The sequence below is a fragment of the Littorina saxatilis genome, linkage group LG3 (assembly GCF_037325665.1).
Source record: "Littorina saxatilis isolate snail1 linkage group LG3, US_GU_Lsax_2.0, whole genome shotgun sequence".
NCBI lineage: Eukaryota > Metazoa > Mollusca > Gastropoda > Littorinimorpha > Littorinidae > Littorina > Littorina saxatilis.
In genome coordinates, this window is record NC_090247.1 from 3732219 (window position 1) to 3750200 (window position 17982).

Here is a 17982-nt window from a genome sequence, read left to right on the forward strand (position 1 = left end):
CAACTTTACAATCTTTAAAATGTCAAACACTGTAAAACTCGACCCAAACCCCCTTTCACTCCATAAACCATCATGTTTACACATCACCCATATCGTCATCCTGGAATGTTGTCGTAACTCGATTCTTGGCGATGTTAGCTTTAGACTAAGTAAATCATTCTCCATTAAAAATATTCTCTTAAATACGATTGACAATGCATGATGGACAATACATGATGGACAATGCATGATGGACAATACAGGATGGACAATACATGATGGACAATGCATGATGGACAATACATGATGGACAATACATGATGGACAATACATGATGGACAATACTTGATGGACAATGCATGATGGACAATGCATGATGGACAATACATGATTGACAATGCATGATTCAACATTCTTTTATCTTTCTATCCATACCAGGAACAAATATAAACAATATTTCATAATAAAAATAATCAATTTTGCCCTTCTCCTGAAAAGCGGTTTAAAACGAATAACATTCCACTACAATGACGATATGTACTGTTTTACACACACACAAACGACCATACATTATGAAATGTGCGCATCTGAGCACATTATACACACTCATAAACACATTTTCAAGCTTGCATTTATTCACACACACACACACCATACATGACGTGTGCGCCTTCATGGACATATGTGACCCTCCACGACGGTATGAGTCGCATGTCACCTTTGCTTGATTTTCATATGTTTACATTTTTCTAAAGAGTTTTGTTATGCTCTAAGAGCGAAAACTGTTTGAGTTATAAGCCTGTGACTAAGGTGACCCTCACACTGTTACCAGACACTCCCCGGACTTATATTAAGCCCAGCGCAGAACCGCGCGAGGTGACATGCGACTCATTTCGTGGTGGAGGGTCACATATGTACACTCATAAATACACTTTTAAGTACACATGTCTTCATACACACACACACACACACACACATGCACGCACATTTAAGAATGTTTGTGTAACAAGCTGTCAATTTATTATCTGGATTTTAAAAGTTAGGTCTAGCGCCAAAACGCACCACGGTCCGATTTTGTTATCAGACAATCCGCAAAATTAATTCTTTGAAAATTGCTCGCTCTTTACGTAGGGCACCTAGGATGTTCCCCTTCGGTGAGCGTTCAAATGGAAGGGTGTTTGTACTGTGTGTAAAAGCCTGACAGTATCTGTGATGGTTTATGGGAGGCGTATGTTGTGTTCTTGCATACAACAAAGTGCAAGACGATGACACAGCTTCTGTGTTCAAGTGGGATGCTTTTTATTCCCGGTCCACGTGTGTTCTCGTTTAACAATGGCCGCTATCTTCTCGGTTCCTTCGAGATCATACGAGATTGATTAACATGGATCTGGAAATGGACTAGGATGGACACAACAGCGTACTGTGCCTTTAATATTTTCTTTAAAACAGTGCAATACCATTATTAATGTGTGTTAACTCATTCGAGTCATGCCGAATCAAAATCGCCGGAACATTTCTACCACGTTAAAAGCGTGCATGCTTTATATTGCCGGCAAGATTGGTTATTTTTGTATACGTTGGAAGCGACGAAAATTGAAGGGACATAACTGGCAACTGAAAGTACGTTCATTTTCCCTTTTTGCTTCCCTTTAACTACTAGCGTTGGTTTGTCGCCGCCGTGGTTTTTCTGTGCGGACTGCGACGTAGTCAATTTGCCGAAACAGCAGAGTGTCGCTCAAAACATTCGTTTGACCCCCTGTTGGATACCATATTGGATTAAGTGTCAAAAAGTTGGATCTACAGCCTCAATTATAAGGTTAGGGTTTTCATAAAGATCACATATCATTCTTTCTGATACATTTTGTTTTATGTTGTTATTTTGTGTGGTTGTGTGTCTGTGATTTTTTATAAAATGCCAAAAACAGTGCGATTTGAGGGAACGAAACGACCAATTGGGTGCGACTCCAATGAGTTAATGTCAGTTATTAATGATATTCCATTCAATTGAGAAAATACTGAGATATAGGAGCTTTTTATCCAAAGGAGTCATCCAGAAGTGGTATATAGGACGTTTTTTTTATACAAGCTAAAATTACAACTGCAGGAACCAATCTTTTATATTATTACCTAATTTCCGTCAAAGTGTGGCACAAAAACCTCGTTAGTTTAACTTGAGCAGGGTTTTTTTGCCGCCTACTTCAAAGAAACAAAGATACGAGTTGTCTTCTCAAGAACTTTATTTCACTTTAGAAAGCAGTTGGAGCTACGAGCTTTTATCTCCACATGGGCAACATAATAAGGGAGCTTAATATTGTTTTAGTTCCAAAACCTCAAAAAATGAGATACAAGGTTAGCGAATTACAGCGACAAAATACTCATTGTCTACAGAAAATTAAAAGGAGATTCAAACCATGAAACGAAACGCCTCAAAACTCTAACAAATTGGGCTTGGCGGTCGGCACACCTATCCGCACTTTCTTCAGAGAGTTGGCACACTCTGCCACGCCACCGCCACCACTGGGACTCACACTACCCACACAGTCTGATTCACTCTTGCTTTGGAGATTTGAACCACACATTTCAGGGGCTTGGCCGCTGCCCCCCATGCTTCCGCAGGCACCTTTACCACCACAGCAGACTTTGCCGTTGGTGAAAGTTGTTGTTGTTGTGGTGGTGGTGGTGGTTTCATCACAGTTTGTTGCTGCTGCTTCTGCGGCTTGGCGGGCTAGTTCCTCGTTGAACTGTAACAAAATGCAACTTTTGAAACCAATATTCATGACTGATGTTGACGTTCTGCAAAGTACGGTAACCCAGAGTTCATACATTATCAGCCATCTTTACCACTCCTTTATGTCTTATGCCTGGCTTTTTTCAAACGCCTTATAGACACACACACACACACACACACACACACACACACACACACACACACAGACAGACATTCTCTCTTTTAAAAACCCACACATTTACAGAAAGAAGGCACGCAACTCCATTCCGAATGTCCTGAAAATTACCCGACACCACCACGGATCAAGGGAAATAACCCATCAAATACAACACTTCATATTTACAACATTTGCAAATCCACGGTTGTCTCCCTTCGGCCAGGACAACAGCTTTTTTGCTCTGACTCGAATTCTAAACCCGAGATCTTTGAACTTATCAATCATTTCTCAATAACGATCAAAATGGTGATTGTGTACTTACCAAACGCCTCTCCTTGTGAGTTTTGCCAATACCAAGTCTGAAAATCAAGAAACAGTAAATAAATCATTCAATGCCTTGTGCAATGAAGACAGGGAGCAGTTCATGTTTCTAATATATCAACCTTTATTTTGATAAGCCATCAAATCGTTTGAAAGGCTAATATACACTTAACATAAGGATGAGTAGAAATTCCTCAAATGCATACAGAACTAGCCATTTGCCTAATCTACCGAGCCAACAAGAGATACTCGGGGTCACGCACAGTTGTCAGTCATTTTGCATGGCTTCACTCAGACCAAGACATATTTTGCGTGGCTTCACTCAGACCAAGACATATTTTGCGTGGCTTCACTCAGACCAAGACATATTTTGCATGGCTTCACTCAGAACAAGACATATTTTGCATGGCTTGACTCAGAACAAGACATATTTTGCATGGCTTCACTCAGACCAAGACATATTTTGCGTGGCTTCACTCAGACCAAGACATATTTTGCGTGGCTTCACTCAGAACAAGACATATTTTGCATGGTTTGACTCAGACCAAGACATATTTTGCATGGCTTGACTCAGAACAAGACATATTTTGCATGGCTTCACTCAGAACAAGACATATTTTGCGTGGCTTCACTCAGACCAAGACATATTTTGCGTGGCTTCACTCAGACCAAGACATATTTTGCCTGGCTTCACTCAGAACAAGACATATTTTGCATGGCTTGACTCAGACCAAGACATATTTTGCGTGGCTTCACTCAGAACAAGACATATTTTGCGTGGCTTCACTCAGACCAAGACATATTTTGCATGGCTTCACTCAGAACAAGACATATTTTGCCTGGCTTGACTCAGAACAAGACATATTTTGCATGGCTTGACTCAGAACAAGACATATTTTGCATGGCTTCACTCAGAACAAGACATATTTTGCATGGCTTCACTCAGAACAAGACATATTTTGCATGGCTTCACTCAGAACAAGACATATTTTGCCTGGCTTCACTCAGAACAAGACATATTTTGCTTGGCTTCACTAAAAACAAGACATATTTTGCTTGGCTTCACTAAAAACAAGACATATTTTGCATGGCTTGACTCAGAACAAGACATATTTTGCATGGCTTGACTCAGAACAAGACATATTTTGCATGGCTTCACTCAGAACAAGACATATTTTGCGTGGCTTCACTCAGAACAAGACATATTTTGCATGGCTTGACTCAGAACAAGACATATTTTGCATGGCTTCACTCAGACCAAGACATATTTTGCGTGGCTTCACTCAGAACAAGACATATTTTGCATGGCTTCACTCAGAACAAGACATATTTTGCATGGCTTCACTCAGACCAAGACATATTTTGCGTGGCTTCACTCAGACCAAGACATATTTTGCATGGCTTCACTCAGAACAAGACATATTTTGCATGGCTTCACTCAGAACAAGACATATTTTGCTTGGCTTCACTAAAAACAAGACATATTTTGCATGGCTTCACTCAGACCAAGACATATTTTGCGTGGCTTCACTCAGACCAAGACATATTTTGCGTGGCTTCACTCAGAACAAGACATATTTTGCATGGTTTGACTCAGACCAAGACATATTTTGTGTGGCTTCACTCAGAACAAGACATATTTTGCGTGGCTTCACTCAGACCAAGACATATTTTGCATGGCTTCACTCAGAACAAGACATATTTTGCAGCTAGAATATTTATGTCATCGGAAAAATGCAGTATTATACACAAAGTTCTCCAATGACTATGGACCTTTTTTTTTTTCGTTCATAAGCTGAAACTCCCACGTTCCACTCATGTTTTTGCACGAATGGGTTTTTATGTGTATGCCCGTTTTTACCCTGCCATTCAGGCAGCCATACTCCGCTTAGCCTTTTGGGGGAAGCATGCTGGGTATTTTTATAACCCACCGAACTCTGACATGGATAACAGGATCTTTGCCGTGCGCACTTGTTATTATGCTTGTGTGTACACACGAAGGGGTATAATGCACAAGCAGGTCTTTGCATAAGTTGACCTGGGAGATCGACTGTGACCCATCAATAAGAAAAACAGACATAGGCAGCAACAGCAAACCCCAGTCTTGGACGCATTCTAAGACTCTTTCAGATATTGAGAAGATAAATTGGCAGAGTTGTTACCTTGGCCGTCCTTTGTTGAGTCCCTCTAGCATGACACAGGCCTTGCACAGCTCATTGCTAGAGATGTAACCACACCGGCTGCACGTGGCTGGAACACGCAGAAGCAAACATTAGACAGCAGGGAACAACAACAAAACTTTTAAAACCACACTGAACAGCAACTACATATGGCACACAAACTTCCAATGTATCTATTGTTTGACAGATTGATTTCAAAAGAAATATTAGCAAGTGAACTTTCAATGTTCTTCAGTGCCCTTATTAATCTTTGTTCAGTCTTCTTCTTCTTCTTCTTCTTCTTCTTCTCCGTTCATGGGCTTAGACTCCCACGTTCACTCATGTTTTCAGCACGAGTGGATTTTTACGTGTATGACCGTTTTTACCCCGCCATTCAGGCAGATCTTCGTTCAGTATAATGACTTAATCAATTAAGGCAAAAGTTACTGAAATGAGCAGCAGGATCGTATTCACACCCACAAAGACCTAACTCTGACATTTTGGTTTATACAAGGTTTTAAACTAAATGTTGTTAAACTAGATTCTCATCAAATTGTTCATTACAGATTAGATTACACACTTTTTGGCTCACGAAGTGTAGCCTATGCGATCGTAACTTTTGTCTGTCTGTGCGTTTGTGCGTGTGTGTGTGTGTGTGTGTTTGTGCGTGTGTATGTCTGTGGTAGAAACTTTAACATTTCCGAGTCTATGTGTGAGTGGTTATCCAAGACTATGGATAAAGCTCGCATAAGATTACGTCACGGTCAAAAGTGTTTGACGTCAATTAATGCATCATGACGGCATGCCTCCCTGTAGTCTTTCTCTCTCGCGTGGTGTGTGTGGTCTCGGTCATTGTTATTTTGAGCGGGCCAAGACTATTTGGCAGTCGTGTCCCTGTAAGTAGGCTACATGCAGACAGACAGATCTAGATCTAGTGTCTCTCTTTCTTGCACAGTGTCACCTAAGCTTACTGTGTGTGTGGGTGTGTATGTGTGACGGAGTGATTGAGTTTGTGTTACTGTTTGTCTATTTCTTACGTGAGCCTTGAAGGCTTCGCCTCTTGTTTTTCTTTTTTTCTTAAACATTTTAACATTATGAAGTTACAAAAATCATAAAATTGTAAAACTTACACTGCACTGGCATGCGAACATCCTTCTTCACACAGAGACTTTCTCCACTGTGGATTATGTCTGAAAGAGGAGAAGAAGAAAAAATTATGAGCTTCGTAAACAGACAAACCATATACAATTTAAACTTCTATAGAACTGCATATTTTCTAAAGTTGGAACAGGAACTGCAGCGTACACCGAACTGTAGCGTACAATCAAGACAATAGCTATTGAATGTCTTATTCCATGAGCTGAGCTGCTTCTGTAATGTTAGTGTGCAAATGCAAAAGTGATGACTTTCATGCTCATATAAACTATCTCAGCATGGTTACTCACTTAATTTTCAACGCATTCATTGGGCACAACCAGGGATGTTACTGACACATACATGCAAAGGTGTAGTGTTGCTAGGATTCATTTTCATCAGAAATTGTATTTGTTCCTTTAAAGTGTCTGCAATTTGGGGAAGTTTTTGAAAGCCCTCGCAACCTCAACCCAACCAAAATCAAAAAACAAACAAAAAAAGAGAAAAAAAGGCCATTATCGAATCCAGATTTCCGGCATATACCGGAAGAATCCCACCCATGCAATTATCAGCAGGCCTAAGACTATGAGTGACACAACCGTCGCACGCTGAAGAAGATAAAGAAGAACTTACCAATGATAGCACTGGGCTGAATCCTCTCCAGATCTTTGATGTAGGCCCTGGCAAACCCTCTGTAGGCGTTGGGAGAGTAGATACACTCCGTGGAGAAGTAGGTCAGGTTCTTGTGGAATGCATACCTGGGGATGGAAGGGACAGCATTCAGGTTTGTGAGACACTTTAACTCATTGTCTCCCAGGTACGGATATATCCGTACCCACACATTTCGCTTTATCTGACCAGGTCGGATATATCAGCTCAGGCTGTTAGCTTCAGTCGCTTCCTGTAACGTCGATCTAACGCCTAAATTCCAGCGTGTTGATACACATTTGCTACACAGTTACTACAATTCTGAGTGACCTGCTGCAGCACAGCTGGTCTTGGCTAAAAAAAAACCTTGGTCAACATAGGTGAGGTAGAAAGTGTTAACCTGAGTAAAACTACACCAGCTGATCAATGGAACTAGCTATAAGGTCAACGGGAAATACATGATGTTACTCTGTTCCTTTTTGATCAAATAAAGGTCATTCAATCACTAACATACTCACTCATTATATACAAACCTGTAAAAGTAAGGAAACTCACACCAATAAATGCTGTGATCTTTGCAGATAATTTGTGCTACATTTACATGCATTATTTCTGATCCACGTAACGGCTTGTTAGATAGTAGTGTCCTGAAACACTGAGCCTTTGTCAGCAAGTTTTTCACAGATAAGAGTGAAGGCCAAAACAAACTCCAAGACAGAACTTTCTTTCTTTCTTTCTTTCTTTCTTTCTTTCTTTGGTGTTTAACGTCGTTTTCAACCATTCAAGGTTATATCGCGACGAGGGAAAGGGGGAAGATGGGATAGGGGAAAGGGGGGAGATGGGATAGAGCCACTTGTTAATTGTTTCTTGTTCACAAAAGCACTAATCAAAAAATTGCTCCAGGGGCTTGCAACGTAGTACAATATATGACCTTACTGGGAGAATGCAAGTTTCCAGTACAAAGGACGTAACATTTCTTACATACTGCTTGACTAAAATCTTTACAAACATTGACTATATTCTATACAAGAAACACTTAACAAGGGTAAAAGGAGAAACAGAACCTGTTACTCGCCTCTTACGACATGCTGGTTAGCATCGGGTAAATTCTTTCTCGTCCCAACCAATATGGGACTCCCCCTAACCCGCGGGGGGTCAAGACAGAACTAACAATTCGTTTGAGTTGTAGCAACCGCCTCCAATATGCAATGAGTAGAAGACAAAAGATGCAAGCAAATATGAAACTAACTTCAAGGTCAACTACATGTACTCACATGACGATGTCTTTCTCGTATGTGTACTTGAATGGCTTACACCTGGGTAGAGCTCCATCCGTGCCCTGCACAAAGCAACACATCCCTGTGAATTCTCAACTCCAAAATAAAAGAGGAAAAAAACCATAAAAGGTTAAGTTCATGGAACTTTTAATTATAGACAAAATGAAACCTTCACAAGAACTTTGACCTATTCGTCTTTTCATCCTTTCGACCTTTTGACCTTTTCTGTTTTTGGATTCTTGATTTGGGAACGTAAGCAGTTTATCTGTTTTGCATTTTAAACTTATATAAAGACCTGGTCCTTTTGAAGATTACTTTTTGAGGATTATTTCAATGTTCAACCAAGACTAACATTCTCCCAAGCATCTTCAAAAGCTTTTGAACAACACCAACAAACAGCACACACACAAAACAAAAGGAAACACTTGAAAGGTTTCTTTCTACTGTTGGCCTAAAAGAGGGGAACATGTACACTCAAACGTTAGTTGGTACAGTGTTACTTACTGTTGTGACTGCCGTACACCTTCTCAGCCGTGCAATATCTCCTCTCAGTACTGAAACACAAGTAATGCACAAACCCTTACACTGGTTGTCCTGACACGTGTCACATGAAAGTACATATACTGTCAGCTAGGTGTCAGGGCATATGTCAAGGTACAGGGTAAGCCTGTTTTGTCGGCTACAGATTTCGGACCCCAATGGTATCCCTGCATTCTGCGTGTGCTTATACCTAGTGATATTGTAAAGCGCATAGTGCTTTTAGTTATGCGCTATAGAAATCTCCTTAATAAATAAATAAATTCAAAAATTGTGTCAAGACGTGTGTTACAGTGTGTAAATACAAAATAGTGCTTCACTCACCAATGAGTACTTAACAGAAATAATAAAATAAATGTCATTACCTTTATTAATTGTAAGTTACCATGCACCTAAAATTAATAAAGGTAATGACATTTATTTTATTATTTCTGTTTTCCGACTTGCGGTTTTGTAACACAATCAAACACAAAGATACAAAGATGCACATTGCATAAGCTTGTAATAAAAGTTGACCCGTGTCCATTCAGCCTGTGTTTGAATCTGTGACCCTCGGATCACAAGATCGAGTGCTCTGCCAACTGAGCTACCGGGCCCCTATTGTGTGCACACTTGAGATAGATATTGGTGAAGGGATGGAAACTATCAATCAATGAGTCTTATATCGCGCATATTCCGTGGGTACAGTTCTAGGCGCTCTGCAGTGATGCCGTGTGAGATGAAATTTTATTCCCCCCTCTGCTTCTTTACCTCTGTAAACTTGTAGGGGTAGTTATTTTTCGATAATGACCCAGCAACCAAACAAATAACGACCCAGCAACAGCCTGAATCCTCGATAGTGCAATGGGTTGAGAGGTTGTTCTGTTTCGGTACTACTTTTTGCGACTGAAAAGTTCCGAACGCTCTAATGTACGAAGTATACATCTCTGGAGCAAACAATACAAACATACCGCATTTAAATTAACAACTACAGGCCTGAACACATGAATCTCCATATAAAATCCATGAGTTCGGTTGTTTTCTGAATCTCATCTGCTGTGCTCAAGCCGTTCGTTCATCACAAGCAATTTCCCAAGGCAAGTAACTCATACTTTGTCTAGCGACAAGAGTAGTTCCCCTTCTTTTCACTCAGTTCCTTCGACAACAGACTGCAATCCGACGGTCAGTTTTCAACAATATTTCATTTAATAAACAGATCACACGCAACCAAATGCACACATCTCATCAATTTAAACAACATAAAGGGGTTTCATACACTATTTTCCCCAGAAAACTGAACTTCATACAGTTTTTAACGTTGGAACACGGGTGCAAAAGTTCGTCTGCTAGTCCCATTTGACGAAAAAACATTATCCAAAGCGATACCAAAACATATACAGAACACACAATATCTGCCTTTGCCGCCACAGCAGAATAACAGCATATCTGTGTACTTGATTTTAGCCCAAAATAGGAAAACTGACAAGAAGTGTTAACAGAATGGAATGATTTGCACGGAACTATACAACCGCGCATTAATCGATCGTCTGCGCAGGTTGACTGGTTGAGAGAATAGGATTCGATCAAACTTTCGCAAAAAAACTCCTCTTTTCTTTGAATAACTGAAGAAAGGAGGAATAAAGAGGTTACACACCTCGTCTCAGTGATTATAAAAAATAATGGTCTCAGTTCGCGGTCATGAAAAAGCTCGCTAAAGCTCGCATTTTTCATGATCCGCTAACTTCGACCATTATTTTTGATAATCACTGAGACTCGGCATGTAACCTCTACTTATACGGCCAGTAGATTGCAGCCATTTCGGCGCATATTTACCTTTCACGGCCTATTATTCCAAGTCACACGGGTATAGGTAGACAATTATTAACTGTGCCTAAGCAATTTTGCCAGCAAAGACCCTTTTGTCAATCGTGGGATCTTTAACGTGCATACCCAATGTAGTGTACACGGGGGGAGGTTCGGACACCGAAGAGAGTCTGCACACAAAGTTGACTCTGTGAAATAAATTTCCGCCGAACCTGGGATCGAACTCACGCTGACAGCAGCTAACTGAATACAAATCCAGCGCGCTACCAACTGAGCTATATCCCCGCCATGGCAACGTCTACTTGATCCCGTCCCCTTCTTGCTACACACTTCTGGCGCAATATCACTCAAATAAAGAAATAACAAGTCGCGTGAAGCGATATAAAAACATTTAGTCAAGCTGTCGGCATCAAAGTAACACTGGGATAAACACACACAAAAGTCATCGTCGAGACTAATTTAAGATAGTCTCGACTAACCACACCCAAAAACCGAGACGGATGACGCTCGTCTCCGGGTAACGTGCAAACGCAGTGCTCACTTACTTAAACCTATTTTCGGTCATTATGAGCACATTTTTAGAGTAAACATGACATGTATGTATATATTTTTGATTTCAGGAGAAAATGAGGAATACGATGCAATCATTTCTACATCTGTATGTGAACATTCGATTTTAATGACAACTTTAATGAGCAAACTAATTAACTAATTTTTAAGCCTTCAAACTGAAATACAATACCATAGTCCGGGCTTCAACCAATTTGGTTCAATAATGAGGGCGTGACAGTGCTGCCTCAACTTTCACAAAAAGCCGGATATGACGTCATCAAGGACATTAATCGAAAAAATGAAAAACATGTCTGGAGATATTATACCCACAAACTCTCATGTGAAATTTCATGAAGATTGGTCCAGTAGTTTTCTCTGAATCGCTCTACACACACACACACACAAACACACACACACACACACACACACACACACACACACACCAAAAACAACTCAGATATCTAAAATCAATGTCCACCTCCCAGCAACTTTCAGCGCGTGACTGGAATGTGTGCTGTGCGACTTATACCGGGTATATTTGAACGTGTTCATATCAGCAGAGTGCGCATATTAGGGTACCACGTCCGATTAGACTGCCTGCTTAAAGGCACAGTAAGCCTCCCGTAAACCATCACATATACTGTCAGGCTTTTACACACAGTACAAACACCCTTCCATTTATAAGGACTGGGTGGCCGAGTGGTACGCACTTGCGCTCGGAAGCGAGAGGTTGCGAGTTCGACCCTGGGTCAGGGCGTTAGCAATTTTCTCCCCCCTTTCCTAACCTAGGTGGTGGGTTCAAGTGCTAGTCTTTCGGATGAGACGATAAACCGAGGTCCCTTCGTGTACACTACATTGGGGTATGCACGTTAAAGATCCCACGATTGACAAAAGGGTCTTTCCGGTCTTTCCTGGCAAAATTGTATAGGCGTAGATAAAAATGTCCACCAAAATACCCGTGTGACCTGGAATAATAGGCCGTGAAAGGTGGATGCAGCGCCTAAAGACAGTCGATCTACTGGCCGATGTGAATGCGTGATGTATTGTGTAAAAAATTCCATCTCACACGGCATTAATAGGTAACATGCGCCTTGAGTCGCCTTGTGTGGTGAGATACGTGCGCGATATAAATCCTCGTAAATAAAATAAATAAATAAATTGTTACTCCACAGTTGACGGAATGTATAATCATTGGAAAACTAAACACTGAAACAAGTCCCTTTCTCTTTGAGGACATATGTGACCCTCCACCACGGAATGAGTCGCTTGTCACCTTTGCATGATTTTCATATTTTCTATCCAGTGGTGAAACCCGTTTTAGAAAAGAGCAAAAACTGTTTGAGTTATAAGCCTGTGACTAAGGTGACCCACACACTGTTACCAGACACTCCCCGGACTTATATTAAGCCTAGCGCAGAACCGCACAAGGTGACATGCGACTCATTTCGTGGTGGAGGGTCACATATCAGAGACTTGTAAGAAGCAAAATAATAAAGTCATTATTGCTTCATTTTTTTCTAGAGGCAAACAAGAGAGACCAGTAAAGAAAGCAATTACTATTTCATTTTACGGATCTATCAAATCAAAACTAAGAACTGAAAAATCTCCCTTTCTCTCTGAGCACTCGAAAGGGACTTGTAAGCCTAGCCTAAGAAGCAAAATAAAAAAGCAATTATTGCCCCGTTGATACGGAATGTGTGGTATAATCAAATCAAACTGAAAACTGAACAATATTTTTGTTTTGTTTATTGTTTTGCATGTGCACTCGATAAACGTTCTCTTGCGTAGAAAAACCTTGAGGAAAATTAAACGCAACATGACACCGTTCCCCGTAACGGATCCATATTATTTTCTCATCTGATATTACACTTTCACAATGCAACACAATGCTTCCTTCTTCCTTATTCCAGCGGTTATTCCAGCCGTTATCGTGTAATGTTTACACTTGACATTATATTCCCTTGCACAGGTTATCCAACATTCGCATTGAAGGTGTCGTACGTTAGATATAGGCTTACAACCGAGGATGTATCAATCAATCAATCAATCAATCAATATGAGGCTTACATCGAGCGTATTCCGTGGGTACAGTTCTAAGCGCAGGGATTTTTTTTATATTTTTTTTATGCAATTTATATTGCGCACATATTCAAAGCGCAGGGATTTATTTATGCCGTGTGAGATGGAATTTTTTTTACACAATACATCACGCATTCACATCGGCCAGCAGATCGCAGCCATTTCGGCGCATATCCTACTTTTCACGGCCTATTATTCCAAGTCACACGGGTATTTTGGTGGACATTTTTATCTATGCCTATACAATTTTGCCAGGAAAGACCCTTTTGTCAATCGTGGGATCTTTTAACGTGCACACCCCAATGTAGTGTACACGAAGGGACCTCGGTTTTTCGTCTCATCCGAAAGACTAGCACTTGAACCCACCACCTAGGTTAGGAAAGGGGGGGGGGAGAAAATTGCTAACGCCCTGACCCAGGGTCGAACTTGCAACCTCTCGCTTCCGAGCGCAAGTGGTTACCACTCGGCCACCCAGTCCACTCGGCCACCCAGTCCTTGTACTATTAAACGAATCTTAAAGGCAGAGTCCTTCCCGTAAAACGGTTTGGCTCACCATTTCAGATCTAGCCAGAACATATGGGGTATCCGTATCTCTATAGACCCTACACTTGAACACATACCAACAATCAACATCCTAAACCTGTAAAGACTGGACATTTGTGATGATATAATAATACAATAATATAATAATGGACACTTATTAATAACAGCTATTGTGTTTTCAGCGTAGCAATAGGGCCCGATATTTAGACGAGACAAGTATAATGCCGACGAGTCGAACACACACAAACACACACACACACATACACACACACACACACACACACACTAACACACACACACACATACACACACACACACACACACACACACACTAAAATACACACACACACACACACACACACACACACACACACACATATATATATATGACAGATTGTCACTGCTGCCCTCTAAGAACTGGATTAAATCACAAATTCCCGCTCTGCGAAGAAATCCTCCAGGCTGTTGATTGTTGGTATAAGTCCAGGTGGAAGGATGGTCTTATCTATCTTCTATCTATATCTTCTTCTTATATATATACGACTTGTGTCTGTGTGTCTGTTCGCTATGCACGGCCAAAGTTCTCAATGGATCTGCTTCAAATTTGGTGGGCATATTCAGCTAGACCCCGGACACAACCTGGTCGATGAGAATTTTCAACACGTGCTCTCCGCGCGCAGCGCTGAACCGATTTTGGTTTTTCTATTCATTTCACCATTCCCAGTAACTCTTCCTTATCTTCTCCAGTGTTTTGCGTTTATCTCCCTTCCTTCGTGTGGCGTCAATCCATATTCCCGTTACTACGTTACTATTTTTAGAAGGTCACTGCACGTTACTATTTTTAGAAGGTCTCCAGTGTTTTGCGCGTTTATCTCCTGTTACGAAGGGTTTTTCGTGTAATTGTCTGTGTGTGTTTATGCTCGCTAACAGAAAAATGCGTGTGCTACTCTGTTTACAAACTCTCGTCTCACACACACACACAACACTCAAACAAGGCACAAAGATTGAACACAATTTCTGCCCTTTGCCCTCGTACCTATATTCAAGCAATAACAAGTATTCACCATTTATCACAACAAAATATAGATATAATCTCTCACATTCACTCAAAAGACTCTTTCATTCAATACAACATAAGCTTGAGTAGGATGAAATGAAAGCCTCTCCCTCGATGATGTCGTCCCTGTTGACTCTCAGTTCAAGGATCACCCATACTTAATTAATTACTTCACGTGTCAACTCACAATTCAGTGGCCGCACACACTATTCTGGATTCGTCCAATCCTTTTCTACACAACTTAGCTGGTTACCTCACTTGTCAACTCACAGTTCAGTGGTTACAAGTTATTCTGGATTCGCACAATCCTTTTCTACACACACAGTTCTGTGGGTGCGCACACTCTCCTAGGTCGCACAATTCTGTTTACTCACGAATCAGCGGGTCCGACACTTGCACCATATCACACCCATGACATGTCGACATTCATGGTGATATGGGGTGGGGTTCCACCGGATACAAGTTCTCCAGCGCTGCTTTACAACCCTGCGCCGACTCTACTCGTCCTGGCAGCAAGGAGGGGACGCTCCTCTTCTCATCTCGTCTACCCTTCGGTCGAGCGCGTCCTGCTCCCACCGGGATGCTGTGTAGAAAGTTTATGCTACCGTAAGTTTCAATTCTTAGATAAACTTCTCCACATAATAATACTTCCATTCTTTCTCAATATTATTCAATTATCCGTCAACTAACTTATGCTGTTATATTATTTACATCAGCTCATTTACAAGTGACTTCATTACAAAAGAACATACAACACTCCTTTTCAAAAATGGCTGACAACAGCTCACGCTTTCCAACCCATTTCACAACATGACTCTCACAGTCATTTCACAAGTTAAGGTTACTGAACAAAAATACAATTCAATAAATACCTGTATTCACAGCATTTGAATCATATCAGATTCATTCCAACAGGAGTCACTAAACAGTTGACTCACTGCTCCTTGAGAAACATCTTACAACAGTGTAGAGTAAACACACCCTCTCCCGAGAGCGATCTGAGATGTTCTACCCAATATCAATATGGCCACTTCAAGGTTGTCATATTTTAGTCATCTTCTCTCTCATTGGTCAATAGTAGCCAATGACAATACAGTTCACAAAAATCAGCTCACTATTTCAACAGGTGACACTACGATCACGCAGTCGACTCATGCTAACTAAAAGTATGGCAAGCCAATCTGTACATAAATACTTTTAATACTGAATTATGTACAAATCCATTTGTCACATCTTCCTTCCTTCGTGCGCCGGCTAAGCCGGCGTACACCCGGCAAAGCCGGGTCCCAGGCGCAGCCTGGTATTCGGCTCTACTTCTTCCCGGCGAAGCCGGTACCCGGCGAAGCGGGTAATCATCTAGTATATATATATATACGACTTGTGTCTGTCTGTGTGTGTGTGTGTGTGTGTGTGTGTGTGTGTGTGTGTGTGTGTGTGTGTGTGTGTGTGTGTGTGTGTGTGAGTGTGTGTTCGCGATGCACGGCCAAAGTTCTCGATGGATCTGCTTCAAATTTAGTGGGCATATTTAGCTTGACCCCGGACACAACCTGGTCGATGAGAATTTTCAACACGTGCTCGCACCGCGCAGCGCTGAACCGATTTTGGTTTTTCTGTTCATCTTCCCAGATCCATTCCCAGTAACTCTTCCTTATCTTCTCCAGTGTTTTGCGCGTTTATCTCCCTTCCTTCCAAGCACCTTCAGATATTCCCGTTACTATTTTTAGAAGGTCACTGCACTGTCCAGAACGCTTTCCTTGCATGTACCCGTAAGTTGTCCTCACTGTAAAAGTGCAAAGGTCGAATCTATTTATCAAAAAATCCACTGTCATCTATCTCTATATATTTATATACTAGATGAATACCCGTCTGGAACTCCCTGCCGCTTGAGCTTCGCCAGAGCCCCTCTCTTGACGCGTTCAAGAGTAGGTTGAAGACTCAGTTCTTACCGTAGCTGGCTGCGACTTTCATGTTCGACGTGATATGTTGTGCCCCAAAAGACATTCTTGTGCTGTGCTCTGTTTCTTTGTGCTTAATATTATTTTGTTTGGACCTACCTATTGATGTGTACATTGTTGTTGTTAAACAGTTGTTTGTTGTATGTTTATCAGGGTTTGCTAGTGTGTGATAGGGTGCGTGTCCGTCTGTAGATGTTAGTTTCTTTGTTAGTCCTGTGTTGACAACTCTTCAAGCGCTTAGAACTGTACCCACGGAATACGCGCTATACAAGCTTCCTATTGATTGATTGATTGATAACTGTTTTGCAAGGCATAAGTAACTCACTAAGATATTCCCCTCACCTGCGAAACGTTTTGTTTCCTGATCTTCATCCCATACTGTCAATACTGTTTCAAATGTGTTACGTCATCCCCAACTCACCATCCTCCTCCACCCCCTACCTGCACCCCACCCCACCCAACCCAACCCCACCCCACCCCACCCAAACCCACCCTACCCCACCCCACCCAACCCAACCCCACCCCACCCCACCCCACCCCACGCCACCCCACCCCACCCCACCCCACCACACCCCACCCAACCCCACCCAACCATTCTTTTCTCTGACCGCAGTAGGTTATCTCGAATCGTTGACCCACAGTCAACACGTTACCCCAAGCAGCAGGCAGATCTGGTCAAAGTCGGTCAAATTGAACCTGACCGCTTCATCCTAAACGTCGTCAAAGAAAGACCTGACAGCGAAATTCCTAAAGGGCTCTTTCAGATAGACTGGACATCGGTCAACGGCCCTGCACGTGGGGTCACGAGCTTTTAATGACTGTGGTCGCTGACAAAAACTTTATTGTTGCCTGCTACGTTCCTCCAGGATAAAATTGGGATTAGTTTGCGTACACTAATTTTCTCTTGTAGTTGAACCTTTCATTCCACTCTTTTGATGGCTTTGAAATTTAATCCGAACTAACTACTTTGAGAGTTATTATTCATTTCCTGATGGGGGAGGTAATACCATTACCATCTTGAAGAAGTTAGCGACTGTCGGACGAAAATTTGAC

General features: G+C 41.5%; 1 protein-coding gene across 1 annotated transcript in view; it reads right to left on the reverse strand.

Moving 5' to 3' along the window:
• Window positions 1-1624: 1624 nt before the first annotated feature.
• The window catches only part of LOC138961453 (cytoplasmic tRNA 2-thiolation protein 1-like), a 78495-nt gene continuing 62137 nt past the window's right edge, over window positions 1625-17982 (reverse strand). Inside the window, exons 8-14 of the mRNA XM_070333103.1 lie at window positions 8908-8957; window positions 8401-8465; window positions 7112-7236; window positions 6475-6534; window positions 5348-5435; window positions 3187-3223; window positions 1625-2720 (exon numbers count right to left, since the gene is read on the reverse strand). Of these exons, the coding sequence (XP_070189204.1) occupies window positions 2406-2720; window positions 3187-3223; window positions 5348-5435; window positions 6475-6534; window positions 7112-7236; window positions 8401-8465; window positions 8908-8957 (740 nt within the window). The 3' untranslated portion in view covers window positions 1625-2405. The remainder of the gene's footprint in view (window positions 2721-3186; window positions 3224-5347; window positions 5436-6474; window positions 6535-7111; window positions 7237-8400; window positions 8466-8907; window positions 8958-17982) is intronic.